We start from the raw sequence: 21590 nt of genomic DNA on the forward strand, positions 1-21590 counted from the left end.
AAAATGACTTACATTCTTTCCATTAAGATATGGGGTCTACGTCCTCTCTCCTGAATGTGAGCAAAGTTGAGATGACAGCAGAAGTGATACCATGTGATTTCCAAGGCAACATGACTTCCATTAGGCTCTCCTTATGAAGGTTGCTTTTGAAACTCAGCCACCATTTCAGGAGGAAACCCACACAAGAGGAACCAAAACTCCCAGCTGAAGCCAGCACTCAGTTACCATTTTGAAAGTGGATCTCTCAGCTTTCAGCTGCCCCAGCTGATGCCAGGTGGAACAGAGACAAACTGTTTCTGCTGAATCCAGCCCAAATTGCACATTTTTGATAAAAATAAATCATTGTTGTTTTAAATATCTCTGTTTTGGGATGGTTTGCTAACAGAGAACCGATACAAATGTGTTTGTTATTATAAGAATAATCTTGGAACTTTTCTATATTATAAAAAAACTCTCCAAATTTTAACCTATTGTTATTAACAAATAACTTGACACATATCTTATTATCAACTTTCAAAACCTCCTCTAGGCCTTCATTAAAATGCAGAAGTCTTTAGAAATATTTAAATGCTCCTTTTTCTCACCTCATCTTAGACTTGTTTGATATGACTATGCAAAATAATATTAATTACAGTCATTTTCACAAACTGTTTCTCATCTATGCCTAATTAGCATAATCACAGTGTGTGTGTTAGATTACCTTTGCTGTGTTTGATGATTATCTTAAATTTCATTTTGGGGAGCTAAGCCTTCACAGTTTGTTGCTCATGTACTGTGGGTAGCCAACGCTACTCATAAAGCAGAGAAATAAATCTGCTATGGAAAATCTATGCAGAATATGAACGTCACAGAAGTGGGTGCTTAGGCAGCTGTCAGTGCCAGCTTTCTGGTGGCGAAGCAGTAAGTAACATTTAATAAAGGAAAAGTATGAAGACTCCAGTCATGTTGAGCTCGAGGAAAATGTAAACATAACATTTGCCCTGGTGTGCTCACTATTCAGTGTCTCCTTTGGCATGATAGAATCGCCACTGAAAGCCACAAATTGACTTCATTTTGTATGTGATGAATTCATGAAACGTTTATTTGGGGCCATTTGTTTTCACTTTTGTCCATCCTGCTCCAAGTTAAACCAAGGAGAAATTGCGTGGTGGAAAGAACTGTGAGCCAGAGGTTAGAAACAATAAAAGAAAAGAAACAAAAAATAAAATTAAATAACCTAAATCCCTTTTTTCATGAGCTGGATTCTAACTGTGTGACCTTGGAAATGTCAAGTCACTTCTCAAGGCCCAGTTTCCTCATTTATGAATGGAGAGGGTTAGCCTAAGGCTAAATACGGCTGCAGAATGTGGAATATGACAACTTCTGAAAGGGTCATTTTAGGCTGTCATTCTTGCTTTGCAGATAAAAATATTTAGGAGTAAAATATATGGAGAACTTGGCAAAGTTAGATATATATTTATGATTTCCAGTGAGTCAACTGATTTTGCCCCCCGAGTCTCCACAAGCCTCTCTTTGTTCAGTGGTTTTTGTTTTTACTTTTAATTTTTTCCCCAGAATTAAGAAAAAAAGATTCCAGTGATTTCTGTCATTAGGAGAAGAAATTTGGCAAAAAATTATTTAAAAATTTGAAAGTAACTGAACCTGAAAGATTAAAATTTTTCAATAGACTATTTTATTGAAACTCTATTTGATATATAATAATGTAGTTATTTTAGTTGATTTATTGAGAATCACAAGCAAATATGTGGCTTTGCCAAGTTCTGTGTATGTTTTGTTCTTAAATATTTTCATCTGCAAAGCAAGAATCACAGCTGTAAAGTATCCCTATGGAAGTAGTCCTAGGCCAAATTCTAGAGCTGTAATTGGCCTTCGTCTAACCTCATCTCACAGATGCAAAATGGTGCTTTCTCAGTGTATTGGGGTTAAAAAATCAGCATTCCATGGTGTTCTACACAGACTGTAGTGGTCAGATTCTCTGTTCCTTGAGCTTATTTGCAAGGCAGAGGCTCAAAAGAACCCACTTGATCTCCATTTTCCTAATAAGAGGACTTAAGCTTGGTAACTAACCCAAGGTTATATCTAGTTAATGGCTTAAACCCAGTCAGTATAAGTCTAGATTCAATTACACTATATCCCTTCCTAGTTTGGATTTCTTGCCAAAATGTCAGTTCCCTGAGAGGATGGTGTGTATTTTGTAGTTATATTTCCACATCCCTGACAGAGTTTGGCATGGCAAGAGCAGGCCAGCCAGCAGCCCCGGGGACTGGTTTGTCCCTACACTGATTCCAGGGGATAGGCCATTTTTTTCTTCCATGCATGGATGTCTGAGGATGTCTTGACTCTGGGGAATCCAGGTCTCAGGAAGAGAGACTGAAAACAGATTCCTTCCTGGCCATCTTGACTTCTCAGTTCTAGTATTCTGCCTCGGGATGTTTACTGGATAGCCATTTATTGGAAGGCATAGCACTGACGGAAGAAGAAATCATTTCATGTGAACTAATGATTCATCTTCTAACCTCTAAAAATGGCACAGTTCTCAGTGCTCTACCCCCTTACATTTCTGTCTTACTATGGAAGTTTATGTGATGTTAATTGTCCAGGAATTTATTCATTTACTTATCAACCTTTTGTTCCGTTAATAATTTGACTTCTTTTGCTTCTTTGCACTTGGGGCATTGCTTCTTCAATATAAAGGAGTTTTAAGACAGGCAAGAAGGCAAGCTCAGAGCTCAAGAAATAATAAGGGATAATACTATAATCAGAACAACTCAGAATTTATTCATTTACTTATCAACCTTTTGTTCCGTTAATAATTTGACTTCTTTTGCTTCTTTGCACTTGGGGCATTGCTTCTTCAATGTAAAGGAGTTTTAAGACAGGCAAGAAGGCAAGCCCAGAGCTCAAGAAATAAGGGATAATACTATAATCAGAACAACTCAATTATTATTTTTTTGAGCTCGATCTTTCAGAAGGTTATTATCTGGAGTTGCGACTAATGGATTCAGGCTTTTTTTTATGCAGAGGAAATTTTCAACAACAGTGTTCATGGAGAAGGACATTAATCAGGAGAGAGAAGTGTGCCTTGTGCTTAATAATGTTTGCATAATAGCTACCCTTGGGTGTATTGCTTGACTTAAAATAAATATTCATGCTTTCTATCTCCAGTGCAATTGGAAATTATTCGTGGTTATGATTCTGTTATATGATCTTCTACCTGCTCATGTGGACTTTAAGCTGGGAGGCTGTTGGAAATGAACAGACATAAATCACAATGCTTGTGATGAGTCTGGGGTAGAAACTGAAGGGGGCTATAATGTGGGCAATCTGGAGAACATGAGCTGAGAGCAGGTTTCTAGGAGGGGAGGAGCAGAGTCATACTGGCATGCTTAAGAACATTCATGTACTTTTAACTCTTCAATAGAATCTCATCCCCTGAGATAAAGTCCAAGTGCCTTCTCCTGACATAAATGGTGCTCACTGGAGTGGTCCCTGTGACTGTGGCACATTGCCTGAGACCACTCTCCACCTCCGATGTGTTCACATGCAGCTCTTTGCAGGTTCCCTCAGACACCATGACTTGTAACTTCCAGGTCTTTGTTCATATCCTACCTTTATTTTGCAAGAATTTTCCAAACCTCCTTTGCTAATTACTTCTACTTATCATGGAAGAGTTGGCTTAAGCTTTACTTCATCTAAGAAACTCTTATTGAACTCCAAAGTTAGCCAATAAATCCCCCCCCCCAGCTTCTCCTTCCTCCCTTTCTTCCTTTCTCCCTTTCTTCCTTCCTTCCTTTCTTCCTTCCTTCTTCCCTCCTTCCCTCCATCCTTCCCTCCCTCCCCCTTTCCTTTCTCCTCCCCTCCCTTTTTTCCATCCTTCCTTCCTTCCGTTCACTTTTTACTTAAATAGTCTTGGTCCTGGGGAATTCCTTCATTGTCTTGATTTATTACTTACACCAAATTTTATTACACAAGTGCTTTAAGTTAATGAATTCATTTTTCTTTTCTCTCTCCTTTATTACTTTTTTTCTCTATTTCTCTCTTTTTTTTTCTTTTAATTTCTGGGAAAGGTTTTAATATGATCTTGAAAACCATAGGCTGTATGCTGCTTTGAACAAGTGTGTGTGAGTTTCAGCTCTGCATTAACTGCCCGCTCAGGCAATTTCCCTTACCTCAATTCTTTCCTAATATGGGTAATCTACTTCAGTGAAGAGAGCATCCCGTAGCATAAAAGTCCAAGCTGACTTGTTTTCTTATACTTGCAATCACTAATATTTTCTTTGACCTCTCCCTCCCTGTCTCTGAGGTAGGCTTTACATCTTGGAGTTACACAGCGTCCCTTTGGCCCCTTCAGCTGTGCCTTCACCTGATGGGCACTGTATTAACAGAGCTATGTCTGCGTGTCTCCACACACCAATTTTACCCTGTTGCTAGGCTCCTTTCTGAAGTGTTTGCATGCCATTTTCATGTATAGTCTCAAAAGTCCTGAAAGCTACCCCTCTGGTAATATAACATATCTATTTATAAAGCTTTTTTGTTTGTTTGTTTTATCCCTACTACAGAGAGATGAGCAGGACAGCTGTTAAACTTATCTAGTAAATTACAGATATTAGAATTAACACTCCAATCCAGTGCCTTTTCCACAACACTATAAGCTTTATAACCTATAGAGACTATTTTCTTCTATTTTCTATACGCCTCTAGTAGACCTTGCATTGTGAGGTCACAGAGGGCACTAGATAGAGACCTGGACTGGACACAGGGACCTACATGATGGTGATGACTAGACGACCACTAGCTCTATGCCCCAAGAGAGTCACTTTACTCTGAACCCCAGTGTCCATCCATAATATGAAGAATGAGACACATTTTCTTAGGTTCTTTTGACCTAATATTTTATTAACTCCTTTTGTCTTATTTTTATCTCTCTCCTTTTCGCCTTTCTCTTTGCCATCTTTTTAGCCCGTCCAACAACTACCTGTTGTGCATTGAGATGTACACAGCATTGTGCATGTGCCTTAGGGAGATGGAATGAGTACGTTGCTTACAGCTTGTTCTGGAAACATTCTTCCCTCTCTTTCCTGTTCCCCGCTTTTCCTCTATTCTTTCTTCTCCCTTCTTCCTCCGTGTTCAAGCAGCCCTCACCATTTCCGTGGGTTTTCAAGGCTTCTGCTTTGATCAGAGGGAAGGCACTGGGTCGTGGGCCAGTGAATGAGTTTAACATGCCTCCGGTCCTTTGCCTCTGGTCCCTCAGGGCTCGTCAATGCTCCGTATGAAAGTTTGGAGGTCTTTGCTCAGGGCCTGTCAAAGGCTCCATGTACTTTGGTGCATGATACTGAGTTGTTGGCTAACCCTATAATGGGAGACGACTCAAACAAGAACAATAAATTGACACTTTGAAAAATACATTATTTTCTTCTAAATTTTTGTGACATTAAAGCCTAAAATAATCTATCCTTGGTGTAGTTTTAGATATTTATATTTCGAAAGCCACCATTTCCAACCTAATGCATATAATCCCTCTAGAAACCATAATTGCCCTTAGACATAGGTATATTCTGTTCCTCTTTTATCAGTCATATTTTCTCATTCCTCTTCTACACCCCACATGACATGCACATACTCTTCTCTTTTTCCTCCAAGGACAATTAGTTTAGGTTAACCAAGACTTTTAGAATTCTTTCTGTAAGAGTCACCATTGAATTAGATGCTTAACACATGACTATTTTCTTCAAAACATAATTAAAATATATGTGGTTCCTCTTCACTCTCTCTAGTCCCCTTTATTTCCATAGCAGTGGGTATTTATTTATCATTACAAAACACACCAACAAATTACTGGTGATTTTTTGAACCCCAAGAGGACGACAGAGTGGAAGGAAATGGAAAGAGGGGGGAAAAACAATGATAATTAGGCATCAGTGGAAGAGTTAGAAATGTTTATATGATTTAGTTGATACCTTCAGGATTCCTACAAAATTTAGACTTGCTGTTTTACAGATGTGGAAACTGAGGTTCAGAGGGGTTAAATGGTTCACTCAGTGTTCCACAGCTTGTGTCAGAGTTAAGATCTGAACCCAATCTGTGTGACTCCAAATTTCATGTTCTCTTTGTTGTACCAGGGCCAGCGGGGACTCTGGTAGGCTCTAGAATTATACAGGGGATGGGGCCCAGGTAGGGAAGGGCTGCAAAGAAGACCTTAGTCTATTCCAAGATTCAACCTTTGGCATGTTTCTCCTTCCCTGGTCCCTGCCTCCACTGTAGACAATGTATGCAAAATATGGATCCAGACCTTTTTAGTATTTTAAGGAGAGGGTCTTCTACTAATGAGACATCTCTCTTTTGTCTTTCACAGCAATTTTGCAGGCAGTAATAACTGGTGATCTTATGAAGGTAAGCCATCTTCCTACTACCAAATTTTTTGCTGATTTTTAAGAACTTTAAGTCAATATCATTTCACACCAAACTTTCATGAACCCATATGTCATTTATCAGACCCCCTGCCTGTGCTGGCTGAGTAGAAAGAGGAAGGATGCTTTTTCTTTCTTTTTTCTTTTCTTTTTTTTTTTTGAGAATTAAACAGAGAGGATTAGGGGAGTCCTCCCAGCATCTCCATGCTTCTTAACAGCAAAAGGTTTCTGTAAGATAACCATGCAATTTGCCTTCACGAGTAAAAATGGACTGCATGTCCCCAGGACACACTGCTCACAGTGCCCAGAATTCCTCTTCTCTGAAAGCTGATATTGGAAGTTTAAAGATTTCTTTTTAGACAGGTCTTGAAATAAATGCAAGTGTAAGAATTATCTGGTCAACAACCAGAAATACATTCCTCAGGCCAGAGCCTATGTCTTCCAACATTATTACAGTTTTGTATTTTGGGAATCATGGTAAACCAAAACAGTTCAATTTGTTCTTTTGCTTTCTGGTGAATTTTAATTTAGAGGGAAGGAAGTGTCCACCACTGCCTCTAGAGTGAATGCCAATTCTGAAGTCAGACCGCCAGGGTTCAGATCTCAGCCCTGCCATTTCCTATATGCATGATTTTGAACAACTGTTTATCTTTGTACCTCACTTTCATCATCTCTAAAATGGAATAATAGTATTGTCTCTCTCTTCACTTTGTGAGGATCAAATGTAATAAAACAAGTAAAGCTCTTGACTATTCCTATTACATAGAAAGGACTCTAAAGTGTTGGCTATTTTATTAGCATAGTGTTAGTCTGTGTATTTTTAAGAGCTAGACATTGTAGAAATGTAAATATTTGTTATAACGTATAATACAGTTTATAACTATTCTAAAAGCTATAGTTGGTCCCATATCCTTTTCAGGCCTTGGGACTTATGCCTGCCCATCTATCCTTGTAAAGCCCACACTGCCATTGATCAGCTCTGTAATATGGGCAGCTCCCTAAGGGCCCAGGCTATGCCTTCCTCACCAGCCTGTGGTGCCATTGCAGATCCAGAAACCAAAAGCCTTAAAGAAAGCTGAGAAGCACTGCCATTGAACACAGTTTCTTCTGAGGCACAACTGTCAAATAAACTGAGACACTCTGTGCTCCATTTATTTTTTAAAATAGGTTTTTATTGATTTTAGAGAAAGAGGAAGGGAGAAGGATAGAAATATCAATGAGAGAGAATGATCGGCTGCCTGCTGCACGCCCCCTACTGGGGATCAAGCCCGCACCCGGAGCACGTGTCCTGACAGGGAATCAAACCTTGACCTCCTGGCTCATAGGTCGATGCTTCAACCACTGGGCTGTAACAGCCTGGCCCTCTGCTCCATTTTTAACAGGTCACTAGCAGAAAACGGTGAGACAGTTGCTAGCATCTTGATAAACAGTCATCTTTCAACATGTAACCCTGGAAATAGTGCATTTGAAACCTTTTCATTTTATTTTGTATGTGATTTTAGTCTAGGCAATGAATTTTCCAGGTCTGTGGGTATATCGCCACAATATTTTGTACTTAATAGAGAATTATTTGAGATATAGGAAATAACTATATTCAGTCAGTTGTCTTATTACATTCTCTATTCCAATTATTTCCAAAATGGCTAAGAAAGAATGCAAGAATACCTTGTTTACGGAGAGATGAAATACAGGGGAATTAGGTGGGGTTTTTTTTACTCTTTTCTTTTTCTTTCTTACTTTTTTTCTCGTATTTTTCTTCTCCCATTTTTTCTTCTCCATTTTCTTTCATTTTCCTATTCCATGTAGAAAGCAAAATAAATATTAAACTGGCTGATAGAGAGAGAAAGAGAGAGAGAGAGAGAGAATGCACAAATGAGCAGAAAACAAAAGACCCCAGGAGCCATCCCAGTGGGAAAGCTGTCTTGAGCAGCTGGGCTGCATGAGGTACCCATGGACTAACTTACTGCTCAGTGTCTAAAAACACCACAGAAAGGCAGAATCAAGGCAGCTGATGGATTGGGTCTGTGCTACTCGGTTGAGCCGAATCCCTTGTGGACCTGTTCCCGGTAAGGGACTGTCACTGTGAGACAATGCAGTGAAACAAAACAGGATTCTCTTCGTTTTCTCTTAACCGGAAAACTATTAGCTACTTCTTCCTACTGCCCTGGTGTAGGGTGAAAGTTCCTGATTTCCATTCAACTACTCTTTTTTGAATCTATTTCCTAGGAAGTCTTCCATCCCCCACTTCATGCTTTCCTGGTGCTCCATGGTAGCCCATCATGGTCCTCCCCATTCCGGTATAATTCTTTCCACATCTGTCTCTCCCATGGACTGTGAGGTCTCTGAGGCCAGTGGCTGTGTGTCTTCATCTGCTTCCTTGGCATCTGATACTTGGCAGTGCTATGGCTGCATCTGAATAGAAGGTTGAACTTTGAACCGTAGGAGATGTTGATTTTTTTTATAATGTGCCATCTAACTTCTTGGTGGTAGACACATTCCTTTTGCTTATTGCCTGCTGGGTTATTTGTTTGGCATTTGTCCTAAAACTACATTTTAGAAGATCCAAAGGCTCTTCTTATCCTGATATATCATAGTTTAGAGACTAGGGACCCATTTACACTTTCTATAATGTTTAATATTTCATAAACTTAGACTGTGTCCTCATTAGCTACCTTATTCTCAAGATGCAAAATCTGTTTTTTCCCCTAGTCTGTTTCATATTTGAGATATTTTGAGTTTCTACTACTATTTTCTCTGAATCTGTTTCTCATCCTGCAGATCACCTCTAGCCTTGTTGAGTAGGTGTTGGGTGATTAACAGAATGCATACCGGCTGGGCTGCAGAACTGGATGAAGAAGGGAGCTATACCTGTGTGTGCGTGTGTGTATGCTGTGTGCTCGCGTGCAGTGATCTCTCACAGGGAAATGGGAAGGCGCTTCTATGGAGCTAGGTTTATTAGAGATTAAACAAAAACTGAGGGACAGGAAAGGAGTTACCTACCAGACACCACACTAATCCTGCCTATAATTATTCTTTCGCTCAAGAAAAAGCTGAGCCAAAGTAGGGAAACTTATTCTCTTCTCCACCCTCCATTCCCTTGTTACAGGCACCAGTGCCCAGACAAGAAAAAAAAAGAAAAAAAACACACACAGGAAAATATATAAGTGATTCAGTATATTTCAGTTTCTTAGGATGTTCAACACCTATATGCCCTCTCAGGAGTTAGTGAGACACTGGCCATCTATTTGAGTTATCACACAATCGAGGAAGATTACTTCATCTCTCTGACGTTTCTGTGTCCTCTGAGGCTAGAAATATTTGTGGTTTGCTGCATTGTTCTTATTTTATCACCAGTGAGCTGTTTCTCTTGTTCCGGCCTCTGTCTGAGCTTCTTTTTATCTGTCTCTTTTTCAGCTAATAGAAAGCTATAAAAATGGAGGCAGTCTGCTAATTCAGGGACCAGACCACTGTTCACTCCTTCACCACGCAGCTAAAACCGGCAACGGGGAAATTGTGAAATATATCCTTGATCACGGTGAGTAGGCACAAGATCACTTACCCAGCAAACAGATTGAATTAGTAAGTTGACTTCCACCCAGGCCAGCTTCAGAATGGTGGAAATGCTCTCCAACTTCTAGATGACTCTCGGATTATTTGAGACAGCGGGATTGTAGTAGACCACTCAGCCATGGGGTACCCTTAGCCAGTCAATGAGTAGAAATAATTTTCATATCAAGATCATTACAGGGTACTTGGGGGCGTATTCATTAAAAAAATAATGTACAAAAACCAATGCAGCCTGGATAATATGCTTTATTGTTTGGGGAAGATCTTTTATGTTTTGGGAAGTTAACTGGTTGGGACAAGTATCTAATCTATATTTGTAGCCAATCATTCTCAGGATTAATGAGAGTATTTATCCTGTCTTTCTAGTCTTTTATTTATGTTTTGCTCTTTGAATCTCATCTTTTCAACTCAAGTCACACTTCATTCTCTCAGAAACGTCTGGTAGCCTCACGTCCTCTGCGGCAGGACATGCTCACCTCCTGGGCAGCTTCCTCCTGCATCTCTAATTTGATGCTATATCATTTGCTGGAAGCAGCTTGTAGTTTTTAGCATCTTCCTCTAAAAGCCCTTCAGAGGCATACACACATGTGCTGAATACCACATCTTGACCATTCGTAACAGCTTTCCTTGTTTATAGTGTTTCTAGGACAAAGAATAGGAATAAGGGAGGCGGGGGGTGAGATCTGCCTGGCTTGACTGTTTTCACAGGAGAGAGTGGAATAGTCTTTAGCTCTGAGAGGTCCTGGAAGCTTTGCTGTGAGCCCTAGCAGTGAGCCTGTGGCCAACCCACTTTGCATCCAAATTTGGGCTGTAAATAGAAAGCATAGTAGATAGTCACACTCGTTCCTGCTCTTCTTTTAATTCAATTTAGCAAACAGCTTATTTCATTCATTCATTCATTCAGTTAATCATTCAACAAATATTTGTGGAGTGCCTAGTAAGAACTACATGTTGTAGACCAGTACACACATACAAATAAAATACAGTCACTGTTTTCAAGCAATTGCAGGCTAAAGAAAAAAAAAATCATCATCATAGGCATAATTAAATTTAAAACAGTTGCATAGGGGACTAGGGGAAAGAAGATGGTGGCGATATAGGCAGACAAAACACAGTTACCATTATCAAGCACACTTCTTTGCCAGATGCTTATACTAAATACATCATCGAATCTTTATAAAGGTCTTGTAAGGTTGCCATCTTATTATTTTTTTCATTTTTTTTTACAAGGGTCTTGTAAGGTTGCCATCTTGTTTTTGTTTTTGTTTTTCATTTTCTTCCTTTTTTTAATATAAATTTCAGAGAGAAAGGGAGAGGGGGAGAGAAATAGAAACATCATTGATGAGAGAAAATCATCCATAGGCCGCCAGAGCCCAGACCCGGGAATCAAACTGTGACCTCCTGGTTCATAGATCAACACAACCTCTAAGCCATGCAGGCTTGGCTGTAGTTGCTGTCTTCTTGATCATTCTCAATCCTTTCTTTCTAGTTTGCCCTTTACCCAATGAGACTGAGTGCTTGTTCGCATCCTTAGGCTACTCCATACTTACGTGCCCTCTCTGGAGTTAGGTGAGCCACTGAGACCTAGTTGAGTGATAACACAGGTTAGGAACCCTCTATCCCTCTCTTTTCCTTTACCTCTCCGGAAGAACTAGCACTTCCCCTACTTCCAGGTTCTTCTCTGTATCCGTTACCTGTGGGCGTCTCCCTGGGTCTCTCACTCACGAGGCTGTAACCAGCTACAATTTTGACTGAATCTGTACAGAAGAGACAGACCCTGTCACATGTTTGGGGCTCTCAGTTGGGGTGGCTGGAATGGCCAGGACACCTGAGTCTTTCTCTGTACCTGGTTTTTCATCTCAGGCTTCTTCACAACACGATGGTCCTAGGGTTTCAGGAGGAGAGAATGAGAGCTTCCGGACACCTTGAGGCCGGACTGGAAAGTTCTGTATCCTCTGCAGCATTCTGTTAGTCAAAACAAGTCATAGAGCTGGTCCCGACAAAGAGAGGGGGGGAATAGAGCCCACTGCTTCATGGAAGGAGCTACAAATCAATTGTGTCAGAATTTAATCTACCACCCTCCCCTGCTCTCCATCTTCTTCACCTGGAAATGATGACCCTACCTTCTCAATGTCCTGAACTACTGATCTACCTGAAATCCTTGGAGCTCAGCTTTTATATTTCCCTTGGTTCTGGGTCCTAAGGTTGCTTAGCAATAACAGTTCTTTAACATCACAAGTTCTTAAACAAGTTTCTCCCCTTTTTAGCATAGGTATGTCCCATGCAATATTTGATGCATACACTAAAAACAAACGAAAACCCGCTCCTCAGTTGAGTCTTCCCAGGGGCATGAGTGATGAGGCTTGAGATGATATTTCTCTAATACTCTTCCCATTGTAGCCCACACTCATAGGGGTTGGAGTTCCTAAGCCCAATGAGAAATAGGTACACACATGCTTTGCCTGCATGAAGTCCAGCTAGCATGTCAGTCTCACTGCTTTGTCCAAAGCCTGGCATTAGATACTTAGGGAGTTTCTCTTCCACCTCCAGTATCTGCTGCAAAGATTGTATCACAGGATGCAGCTCTCTATCAAAACTGAAGGACACCAAGGAATTTATTAATTCCTTCGGGGAGAGAGCTTATTTTTCCAGTTCTCTTGGTTAGATTTTCTAAACAAGTTGTTTACTAGTGATGCTCATGAGAAAAAACTTCAGATTCCTGTAATCACCCCAACGTCACTCACAGGCAAACAGTTCCCATGGTCATGTCTTATACCCTCCCTGCTTCACCAGGATCTCTGATGGACCTTTGGACATAATCAGCCTAATTCACCAGGTTCCTTAACAGCTACGCACTTCAGCTCGTCTATTTTTATTGTTGTTTGTTTTAATATTTTTAGTTACTGATACAATCTGTATTAACCTGTATATTCGGGGAAAACCATCTTTGCAGAACGACTCATCTATGATAAATGATAGAAACCCCTTTAAATTATCCTGCTCCTGAAGTCAGAGATAAGTACATGGACAGCCTGTCCCTTTCTGTGTTCTATAGAGGGGTCTGAGCAGTTTGAATTCACATAAACTTCTTTTAAAAGCAAAGAAAGATTTTACACTGTGCTAAAGATAAAGAGGAACACTCCTCCTAGTCTTGAAGCCTGAATCTCTCTTAAAGTTTTAGTGGTTTTTTTGTTTTTCATTTGGGTCAAGTCTTTCCTGTGGCTTCATATGAGTTTTAAATCCTAAAAACAGTTTGTTTGTTTGTAAAAAACCTGACCATAAAGATGCCTTTAATGACAAGGCTTCTGAGAAATCAGGGGCCCTTTCTTGTCAAGGCACATGATGGAAATTGTATGTGGCCTGTTTGCTTACTTGTCCTTTCTGTCCCCTCTGCTGTGTCTTCTTCATTGGATATTTATGGTGAGCCGTGGGGTCCCCCGTCAGGAGGACAGCCCCTGAAGAGGATTCAGGGAGATTATGCTCCCAGCCACCACATTCAGCAATGTATTTCTCTTCTAAGGACTCTTTTTAAACCGGGCTGGGGCCTGGGGGCATGTGATGTGCGCTACGTTCTGAAAAACCGCAGGAGTCTTGAATTTTTTCCTCCTGCATCTTCTTTGGGACTTCTTGTCTCAAATTCACAACATGCTGCTTTCCTTTATGAAAAGCTGGAATTTGGGCATTTGGAGGGTTGAAAAGAGGAGGAGGAAGGGACAGGGTGGGGAAAGGAAGATGCAGAGGGATTCCAGCTGAGAATCCCCCCAGCGGTTCCTGCTTTTCAACTCCTTTCAACCATCTTTTTAACCCGCTCCCTCCTCCCTGGTTTTACCCTGGAAAGGACTTTTGTGTGGTTTGTCTTTTACCACCCTGCACATGTTTGCTCTTTTGTGTGTTTTTTTTTCTCCCCACTCCCACCCTGTTGCCCCCTACCGTGTTTCCTGATAGAAATCTCACTCATGCATTTCTTTTTTGATTTCAATGGCTTATTTTGTCTTCCCTCTGTTTCTGCCTTCAGTCTTTCTTTTCTTTTTTTACCTCCCCCCCTTTTCTACCCCTGGTTCCCCGAGAGAAACGACCACCATCCCGCTGGGACAGGATGACGGTGCTGTTAGAGTTCCCAGTGCCAGCTCTCCCCAAATCTGCGCAGCTTTTGTCCTGGGCCACTGGAGGATTTGGAATGGTCTGCTGGCAGCGTCAGGGAGACTAATGGGAAATGAAGACCGAACAGAGAGAGGCCGTGGGGAGGTGGAAGGAATAGCAAAGGGGATTTGGATGCCTTGGTGTGGGAAGCAAATTAAAAGATGCACGTGACAAAGACACATCATATATAATACAGTGCAATGTGGATAAAGTTGCATTCCTAAGAACCGGGGTATGCAATGGAAGAGCCTATGGGGTGGACACTGGGCAGCGGGCCTGCATTTTGGAAGGTTTGACTACTCACCACGCAGTTTACATTCTTGTGTTGGGAGATCTGCAAGTTTTCCTTCCTTTCCTATTCCCTGGCCTTTACCCGCAAACACTGATATGGTTATCCCCATATTTTTCTTTCCCTCATTTTTCAGACTATTTCCCATAAAGCACAGTCTCTTGAATTCATGTGCCATTTACGGATCTTTCTCTGAGAAGAAGCAAGAATTTGGTTAGGATCCATATTAATTTTAAAATATCATTTATTCATACATTCACTTGAAAAATTAATTCTCTCTTCCCCACTCTTGAAAAAAAATGTTGTAGTAACAATCACTGCTAATCTTTATTATTCTAAACTAGAGGCCTGGTTTATGAAAATCCATGCACTTACGGGGGAGGGGGCGTCCCTCAGCCTGGCCTACACCTCTCTCAGTCCAGGAGCCCTCGGGGGATGTCCGACTGACAGCTTAGGCCTGCTCCCCCAGGCCAATCGCTGCTGCTGCTGCTGGTGGCCTCCCTCCACCACTTCCGCCGCCCCCCCGCCACCCGATTGCTGTCCACTCCCTCTGCCCACTGGCACCCACCTTGACTGGCATGGCACTGCCCGTGCACCAACCCTGCCCCCTGCCGACCGATCCTTCTGCCATTCAGTTCACTTGAAAATTAGGTTTTTATTATATAGGATGCTTTATAAGTATGAACACATTGCATTCTTACAATAGCCCTACACAGTTTACTCTCTTATCTCTATTTGACAGGTGGTAAAAGCTGAAGCATAGTGAAATTTGGTTAGTTGTCAAAACTCACACATAATATAAGATGTGGTCTCTGCCCTGCATGTTCCTAAGACCCAGCAAAGGGCAGTGAATCATGGACAAACAACCACAATGCTGAGTTGTTTGACATGAGTGTCCTGTGCAGGGTACCAGTGATGACTGTGGAAGGGCAGTGATTGCCTCCCTCTCAAAACGTGATGGGGAAATTTCCCCCATATCCCTTCAATGGGGTTAAGAGTTGTTTCTGGTGCAGGTCAGCTGTGGGATGGAGTGTCCACATTGTAGTAAGCCCTGGGAGGGACAGAGAGCCAAGGTTCCCTTCTATTTCCAGGGAACAATTGTGAGCTCTTTACTGACAATGTAATGGTATTCCTCCAAATTCCTCAGGGGAGACGGCATGGTATCCACAGTCAGAACATATGTTCACATAAAATGCAAAAGAAGCCCACACCCATATGTTCCCCTTTGGTATCTATTATTTTCTCTCTTTCTCCTGTTCTTTCCCTTATTAGTGAGACTCAAATTAACTTTCCAAAAATCACAGATGCTTTTATTATCTACTTTTTTTTCAGGAGAATTTTTGTGGTCTGTTTGATTATTTTTGTTTCTCTGCGATGCTGGGAAGGTATGTTGATGGGAGAAGTAGGAAGGTTTGGGTTAAGTTCATGATTCCAGAGAAATTCCCAAAACCTCTAACTGGAGTTTCTTTAGATATTGATTAAGAGCAAAAGTATCTTGTTTGAGCATCGGTGCCTCTTCCTTGCACCTCCATCAGCCACAGAAGATGAGGGGAGAAAGGGAACATGACAAGCAGCCTCAGGCAAGCTTCCTCAGAATGGGCTGAGCGGCTCTGGGCTGGCTGCATGTATGGCGACTCTTGTCAGACTGTGAGGAACAAGGTCCTTTCCCGTCCTTGTCCGCACTTGCAGGGCGCCAAATAGTTGCAGTTTTAGCGCAGATGAAACTGCTCAGGGTCCTGTCGCTTGCATGGAGGCTGGAACCCTAGAGGCCACAGACCCGTCATAGGCACAGCTCTGAGTGCTGAATAAGGAGGGAAATGGGGAAGGCCTAAGCATGCAATTCGCAGCAATGATGGGAACACACTGCTACTGAGGCTGGCTGGCTTGTGTTCATAGAAGTCCTTTAAAAATAAATGGCTTGAGAAGTTTGCTGAAGGTGACAGGGGTTCTTTAAAAGCACACCCGCTTAGAACACTGCTCCTGACCTTGAGGAAAGTGTCCTGTTGGCAATTGAATAGGCCTGGGGTCCTTGGTTCTCAGGACATATAATTCTAGTCCACAGGTGGCTCTGTATACTAATATAGGTAGGAGTGAAGTGGCCCTTTTATATAGCTTTCCTTCACTGACGTTCCAACATCTTGACACGGTGTGACCTGCTGTGTCATGTCAGAGAATAGGACACAAACTTTAGGCCATGTGTGTAGTGTGCCAGCTACTGTCTTAAGCACATAACTTTTATTAACTTCTGAAACCTCACTGCACTCCTGTGAGATACATATTATTATCAGTCTTACTTTACATGTGAGAAGTAAAATGAAAGTGCCCAAGATCTACTAAGTGGCAGCTAGAGCTGGAATTGTAAGCCTTTGATCCTGACCACTGCACTCTGCTGCTTTGCACTTCTTTGGTGGGGGATGTGGGAGGGTCATCTTTCACCTTTCCTTAGAACCATAGGACTGAGGAACAGAAATGAATGAGTTAAATCTTTGTTGAATCTTTAATGTAGGGTAGATCCTCAAGGAATGTGAAAAGTAAAAGTATTCTTATACTCAAGGGATTTAGAAGAAAGGATTTCAGGGGACAAGGCATACAACAAAAAATCAAATACATGGTACAAGGGTAGACCCAAGTAAGCTTTACGAGAGTTCAGAAAAGGGATAGCTTCCTTCTGCCCAAGGTGGTGTTTTCAGAGGCCTTGTCAGAGAGTAGGCTTTACAACGTTTAAGATGTAGGTGTGAGGCTAGAAAAGGGAGGCTGTTCTCAGTAGGGACAGGGGAGGGAACAAGCCCTCAGAGCTGGGAGAGCCTGAGAAACATGTGGGTGATGGAGAACTGACCACTTTGGAACATCGGGAACAAATGGAGGAAAGGTAGTTCCAAGTGAACACTGTGAACTTCAATGTTTAAATACTTGGAAGTAAGTAATAAGTATGACAGATCGAAAACCTGGAAATCTAAATAACATAAGAGCTTTTTAGTCTTCTTCGTAACCGTTTCTTCACGCTAATTATATTCCAGGCAGAGACCTATGAGGAGGCCTGTTTGTGGAATAGGACACATAGGGAGACAAACAGGACAGACGTGGTGTCGGAAGGTTTGCCTGGCCTTGCCGACCAATGGATGTGAAAGAGAGGAAGCCAAGAGGATGACTTAGCTCTTGAGTGACCAGGAGGATTGTGAAAGTCCCATCACACCTGTCATCTTCTCCTTGCCCAATGACCTTCTTGGTTAGAAAGTCCTAGCCTCCTCTTCTCCTTCTTCTGATGAGGTGGCAAGTAATCACATAAGTAAATTTTCAATGATAACCATATCCAACAACACAGAGAGCAAATCAACAGGATCACATTTCTAAGGACTAAAATGCTCAACACCTGGGACCGTGTTTGCCACTTTCAAGTACATTTGATTCATTCATTCAACCAAACATTTACGCATCTGCTTGGTACCAGGCTCTATGCCAGTCACAAGGCCACCAACTCAAGGGGCTTATGAGAATCTAGTTGTGAAGAGAGAAATCAGCAAGTGATTTTAATACGGTTTAAATGTTCTATATCCACACTTGTCTGGGACAGTCTCAATGGGATACATTATATTAATTTCCCAATTATAGGACACAAAGGGAGGGAGAACATTTGGCGCAGTATTTGGAGTGGGGTCATAGTTGGCGTCATGGAGGAAATGGTCTTAGCAGGCTGCATAGGGTAAGGGATTTAGGGAGGGATGGGGAGGAAGGCAGTGGTGCTGCAAGTGGGAAGGTGGGCATTCCAACCAGTGTGTGCAGACTGAATGAATTCATTAGTGAACATACAAAACATTGCTAATGTGCAAACTCATAGAACATATCAGTTCATAATGAAGCTTCTATCATTTGATATTTATGCAGAACATTTCTTCCAGGTGTTGGAAGGGAAAATTTGTGAAAAACAGTGTTTCACCCTATTTCTAAAATAAGGCTATTGGACCGCATGGCATCTATTGTCTCTTGTCGCTTTACTGTTATATTGCACAAGACCCCCTCCCAAACTACCTGCCACTGGAGAATGAGACACAATCTTCAAAGCTCAGCTGATTGTCCCCTTCCTCTCAAGGGAGCCACTTAATCACTTCTCACTTAGTCTATTCCAGTTGATTTTATTTCTTCGACTTAATTGAAAGCTTCCGGAAGGAAGGCGGAGGCCCTGCCACTCTTTTGTGGCTCCCATTCTGCACATCTCAGCTGGCAGTGATTGGGAGACTGGTGGGGAGGAGGAGGCCCCATTCTCCCTCTCACAAGTGCTCTTTCTTATGCAGCTTTCCAAGGCATTTTAATTGTGACTATAGATTTTCTTATTAATAGTTTTTTTTAAACTTATGTTTGATGGGCATGTCTTGCTTTCCTCCTGTTTAGGACCTTCCGAGTTATTGGACATGGCAGACAGCGAAACGTGAGTCTCACTTTTATTACATAGATTATTCTTCAGAACATATCTAGGAGAAAAATGCCATGTCTAGAGCCTACAGTAGATAATTTTCATGTCAGTGATAAAACATCCACTTTCTATTGTATTTATAACTGTACAGGGCTAATCTTCTAAATCAAAAATAAAAGTCACAATAAAAGTTGATGGCAAGTATCATAATGGTTGCACCCTCAGTCATTGAGATTCATCGTTTAGAGGTTCCTACAAGCAATATTCTTCTACACTGGTGCTGAGAAGTCTAAAAAATACATTTACCTTTCTTTTTTTAACTCTTTGTTAACTGGGGTTTGTGAGAACATTAAGCCCTAATGCTCTCTTGCGTGTAATGAAACTTCTTTGCCAAGTCTAGAATGGAACAATGCCTATTATACAACCACCAGAGAAATATGGTAACTCTAATCATTTTCATATTCTGAAGTTCAGATGAGGACCTGGGATGATCCCCAAACTGATAATTTTTTCTTTCAACTTCCCCCCATCCTTAGGGTAGCAAAATAGCTACTATTCTCCAAACAGGAACAAAGAAAGGCTAAGCATCTAACCCTGAAAACCATATAGAAGCACTAGAAAACTCCAAAGAAATTCAAAAGGAGATAAGGAATGGGCGAGGCTGGAGTGGAATGGGGAAGGGAGTGGAAGTGGGGATGGTGGAGGAAAAACAGACATAAATAGAATGAAAGATGGAGGTGGGGAGGAGTAGCCATGAGTTAGTTACCCGTCACTGAAGAAACTGCCCATTGCTATGCGGAGCTTGTCCACATACTGCCCACCCCATAGGACAGGCGCCACTGACCCCAGTTCCCTGCTCTAAGGTCTGCATTTGATTTTCCACGAAACACTTTAGCATTAAGTATCTTTTCAGCCTTGGATTCCAAATGGGAAAATCCTCCTCTTTTTCCGACTATTAAAGGAGCAGAAATAACCACTTTCTCATGCCCACTTCCCACAGTGACTGGCTGGCTGGTCTTGGGCCTGCTGCTCTCTCCCCAAGTCTCTCTGTGCCTCCCAGATCCCCTGTGGCTGCCCCTCCCCTTCCACCTGCCCCTGGGGTTGAATCCAGTAGGTAGGCCAGAGTGTTAGCCTGGTCCCTTGCAGTTGAGTTCCCAGGAGTTATTCCTGTGATGGGTCTGAGGGGCGCTGGTTCCCCATCGCTGTTCCCTCTGAGCTTCATCTAGCATCCCTCACACTCAGTGTATCCATACAGAGTGTTGTTCCCAGTGTTCAGACACAGCCACACACATCAGTCTAACAGCCCCATGGAGTCCTGCCTAAATCAAACACTAGTAGTTGACAACAAAATCTCTCGGCCAAATTAACCAGCACTGTTTAAAAAAGAGGCTGGAGTCAGATATTGTGGTTACGGGATGACTAACTCAAGCACTTTAGGCTTCCCTCCCCCACGCCCCCCAAATGGGCCCTGCCTACAGCCAGGTCTCAGCCTCAGACAGAGGAGGAACATCAGCAGCAGGGGTAGGATGAAACCACCCCCTCCCAGCAGCCTCCACCCCCACCCCGGCCCCCAGCCCCTTTATGGGTGGTTTCCATTTCATCTTTGATTTAGGGGTGAGACTGCACTGCACAAGGCTGCCTGCCAGCGGAACCGGGCCGTGTGCCAGCTTCTGGTGGACGCGGGAGCATCTCTGAGAAAGACGGACTCCAAGGTAACTTGATGAGTGAGTGCAAACATCCACCCACTGGGCAGCATCGCAGGCGCGGTGGCCTTCACTTATGCCCACAGGAGAGGCATCCTTTCTGTGCCGATGGAAGTGCCGGGGGGGCTTTGGAAAAAGGAGGAAAAAATAAAGTGCTTCATTTAGAGAAACTGCAGTTTAAATGTATAAGCACAAAAGGAGGGTGTGTGCTCGCCTATGGGGCTTTAGAAACCTCTGAAGGACACGCTGGCCTTGGGATTTGGGGTTCTCCTCCTGCGAATGCCAGCAGCCAGGCTGCAGAGAGGTGGGAGCCAAAGCCCTGGGAGAGGGTTCAGGCTTATGTTCGCAGACATTGACCTAGCCTTGGAGAAGGCCCGTTGGGATTTCTCCTTCATCTGCTTAATCCAGTGGAGCTTAGAATCTGTGATTTATGTGGCCTCATTTTGGGGTGCCAAAGTGATTTCCAGTCACTTCCAAGATGGGAGGTCAGGCTGCACCATGAGTCATTCCAAGTTACAGAGAGCAGTCAAGGAAAGGGCCGAGAGCTGGCGTGAAGGAGGAGGTAGAGCTGAGTAGCATTGACCTACAAATACAGCTCCTGAGAGAGCAGAGTTAATACCAATCAACCCTGCAGAGGAGCCTGGGCAGCTCTGAGAATTTTCAAGCGCCCTGGGGAGACTCCAAGGAAAGACAAGCCACTTAACGCAGAGGGTGGCAGAGAAGTATTTGAATATATGTAGATGAGGACAAACAAAAGATGGCGGGAGACCTGGCCCCTGAGCAGATTGCTCTGTGTCATCTTTCTAAGTTTCTATATCAGATCAATGGGCTCCATGTTCCTTGAGGTTTCTTCATATTTTATTTTATGTATGTGTGTGTATTTTTCCAAAACACAAACAGCTGTATTATTTTTGTGATTATAAATAGAATGTGTTCTCACATAGAAAACTCGAGCCGTGCAAACAATACAGGAAAGTGGGAATAGCTAGAAAATTCTACATTCTAGACATATATGTTATTAAAATTTTAATGATCTCACTTCACATGTAAGTATGTCTATTTTTCTCTCTCGTTAT

At 42.2% G+C, this 21590-nt stretch overlaps 1 protein-coding gene across 1 annotated transcript in view; it reads left to right on the forward strand.

Moving 5' to 3' along the window:
- Positions 1–21590, forward strand: part of DGKI (diacylglycerol kinase iota) — a 268750-nt gene that overhangs the window by 238460 nt on the left and 8700 nt on the right. The window contains exons 30-33 of the mRNA XM_015561238.1: positions 6353–6390; positions 9822–9942; positions 18790–18826; positions 20424–20523. Of these exons, the coding sequence (XP_015416724.1) occupies positions 6353–6390; positions 9822–9942; positions 18790–18826; positions 20424–20523 (296 nt within the window). The remainder of the gene's footprint in view (positions 1–6352; positions 6391–9821; positions 9943–18789; positions 18827–20423; positions 20524–21590) is intronic.

Source organism: Myotis davidii, unplaced genomic scaffold (assembly GCF_000327345.1).
Source record: "Myotis davidii unplaced genomic scaffold, ASM32734v1 scaffold1316, whole genome shotgun sequence".
Lineage (NCBI taxonomy): Eukaryota > Metazoa > Chordata > Mammalia > Chiroptera > Vespertilionidae > Myotis > Myotis davidii.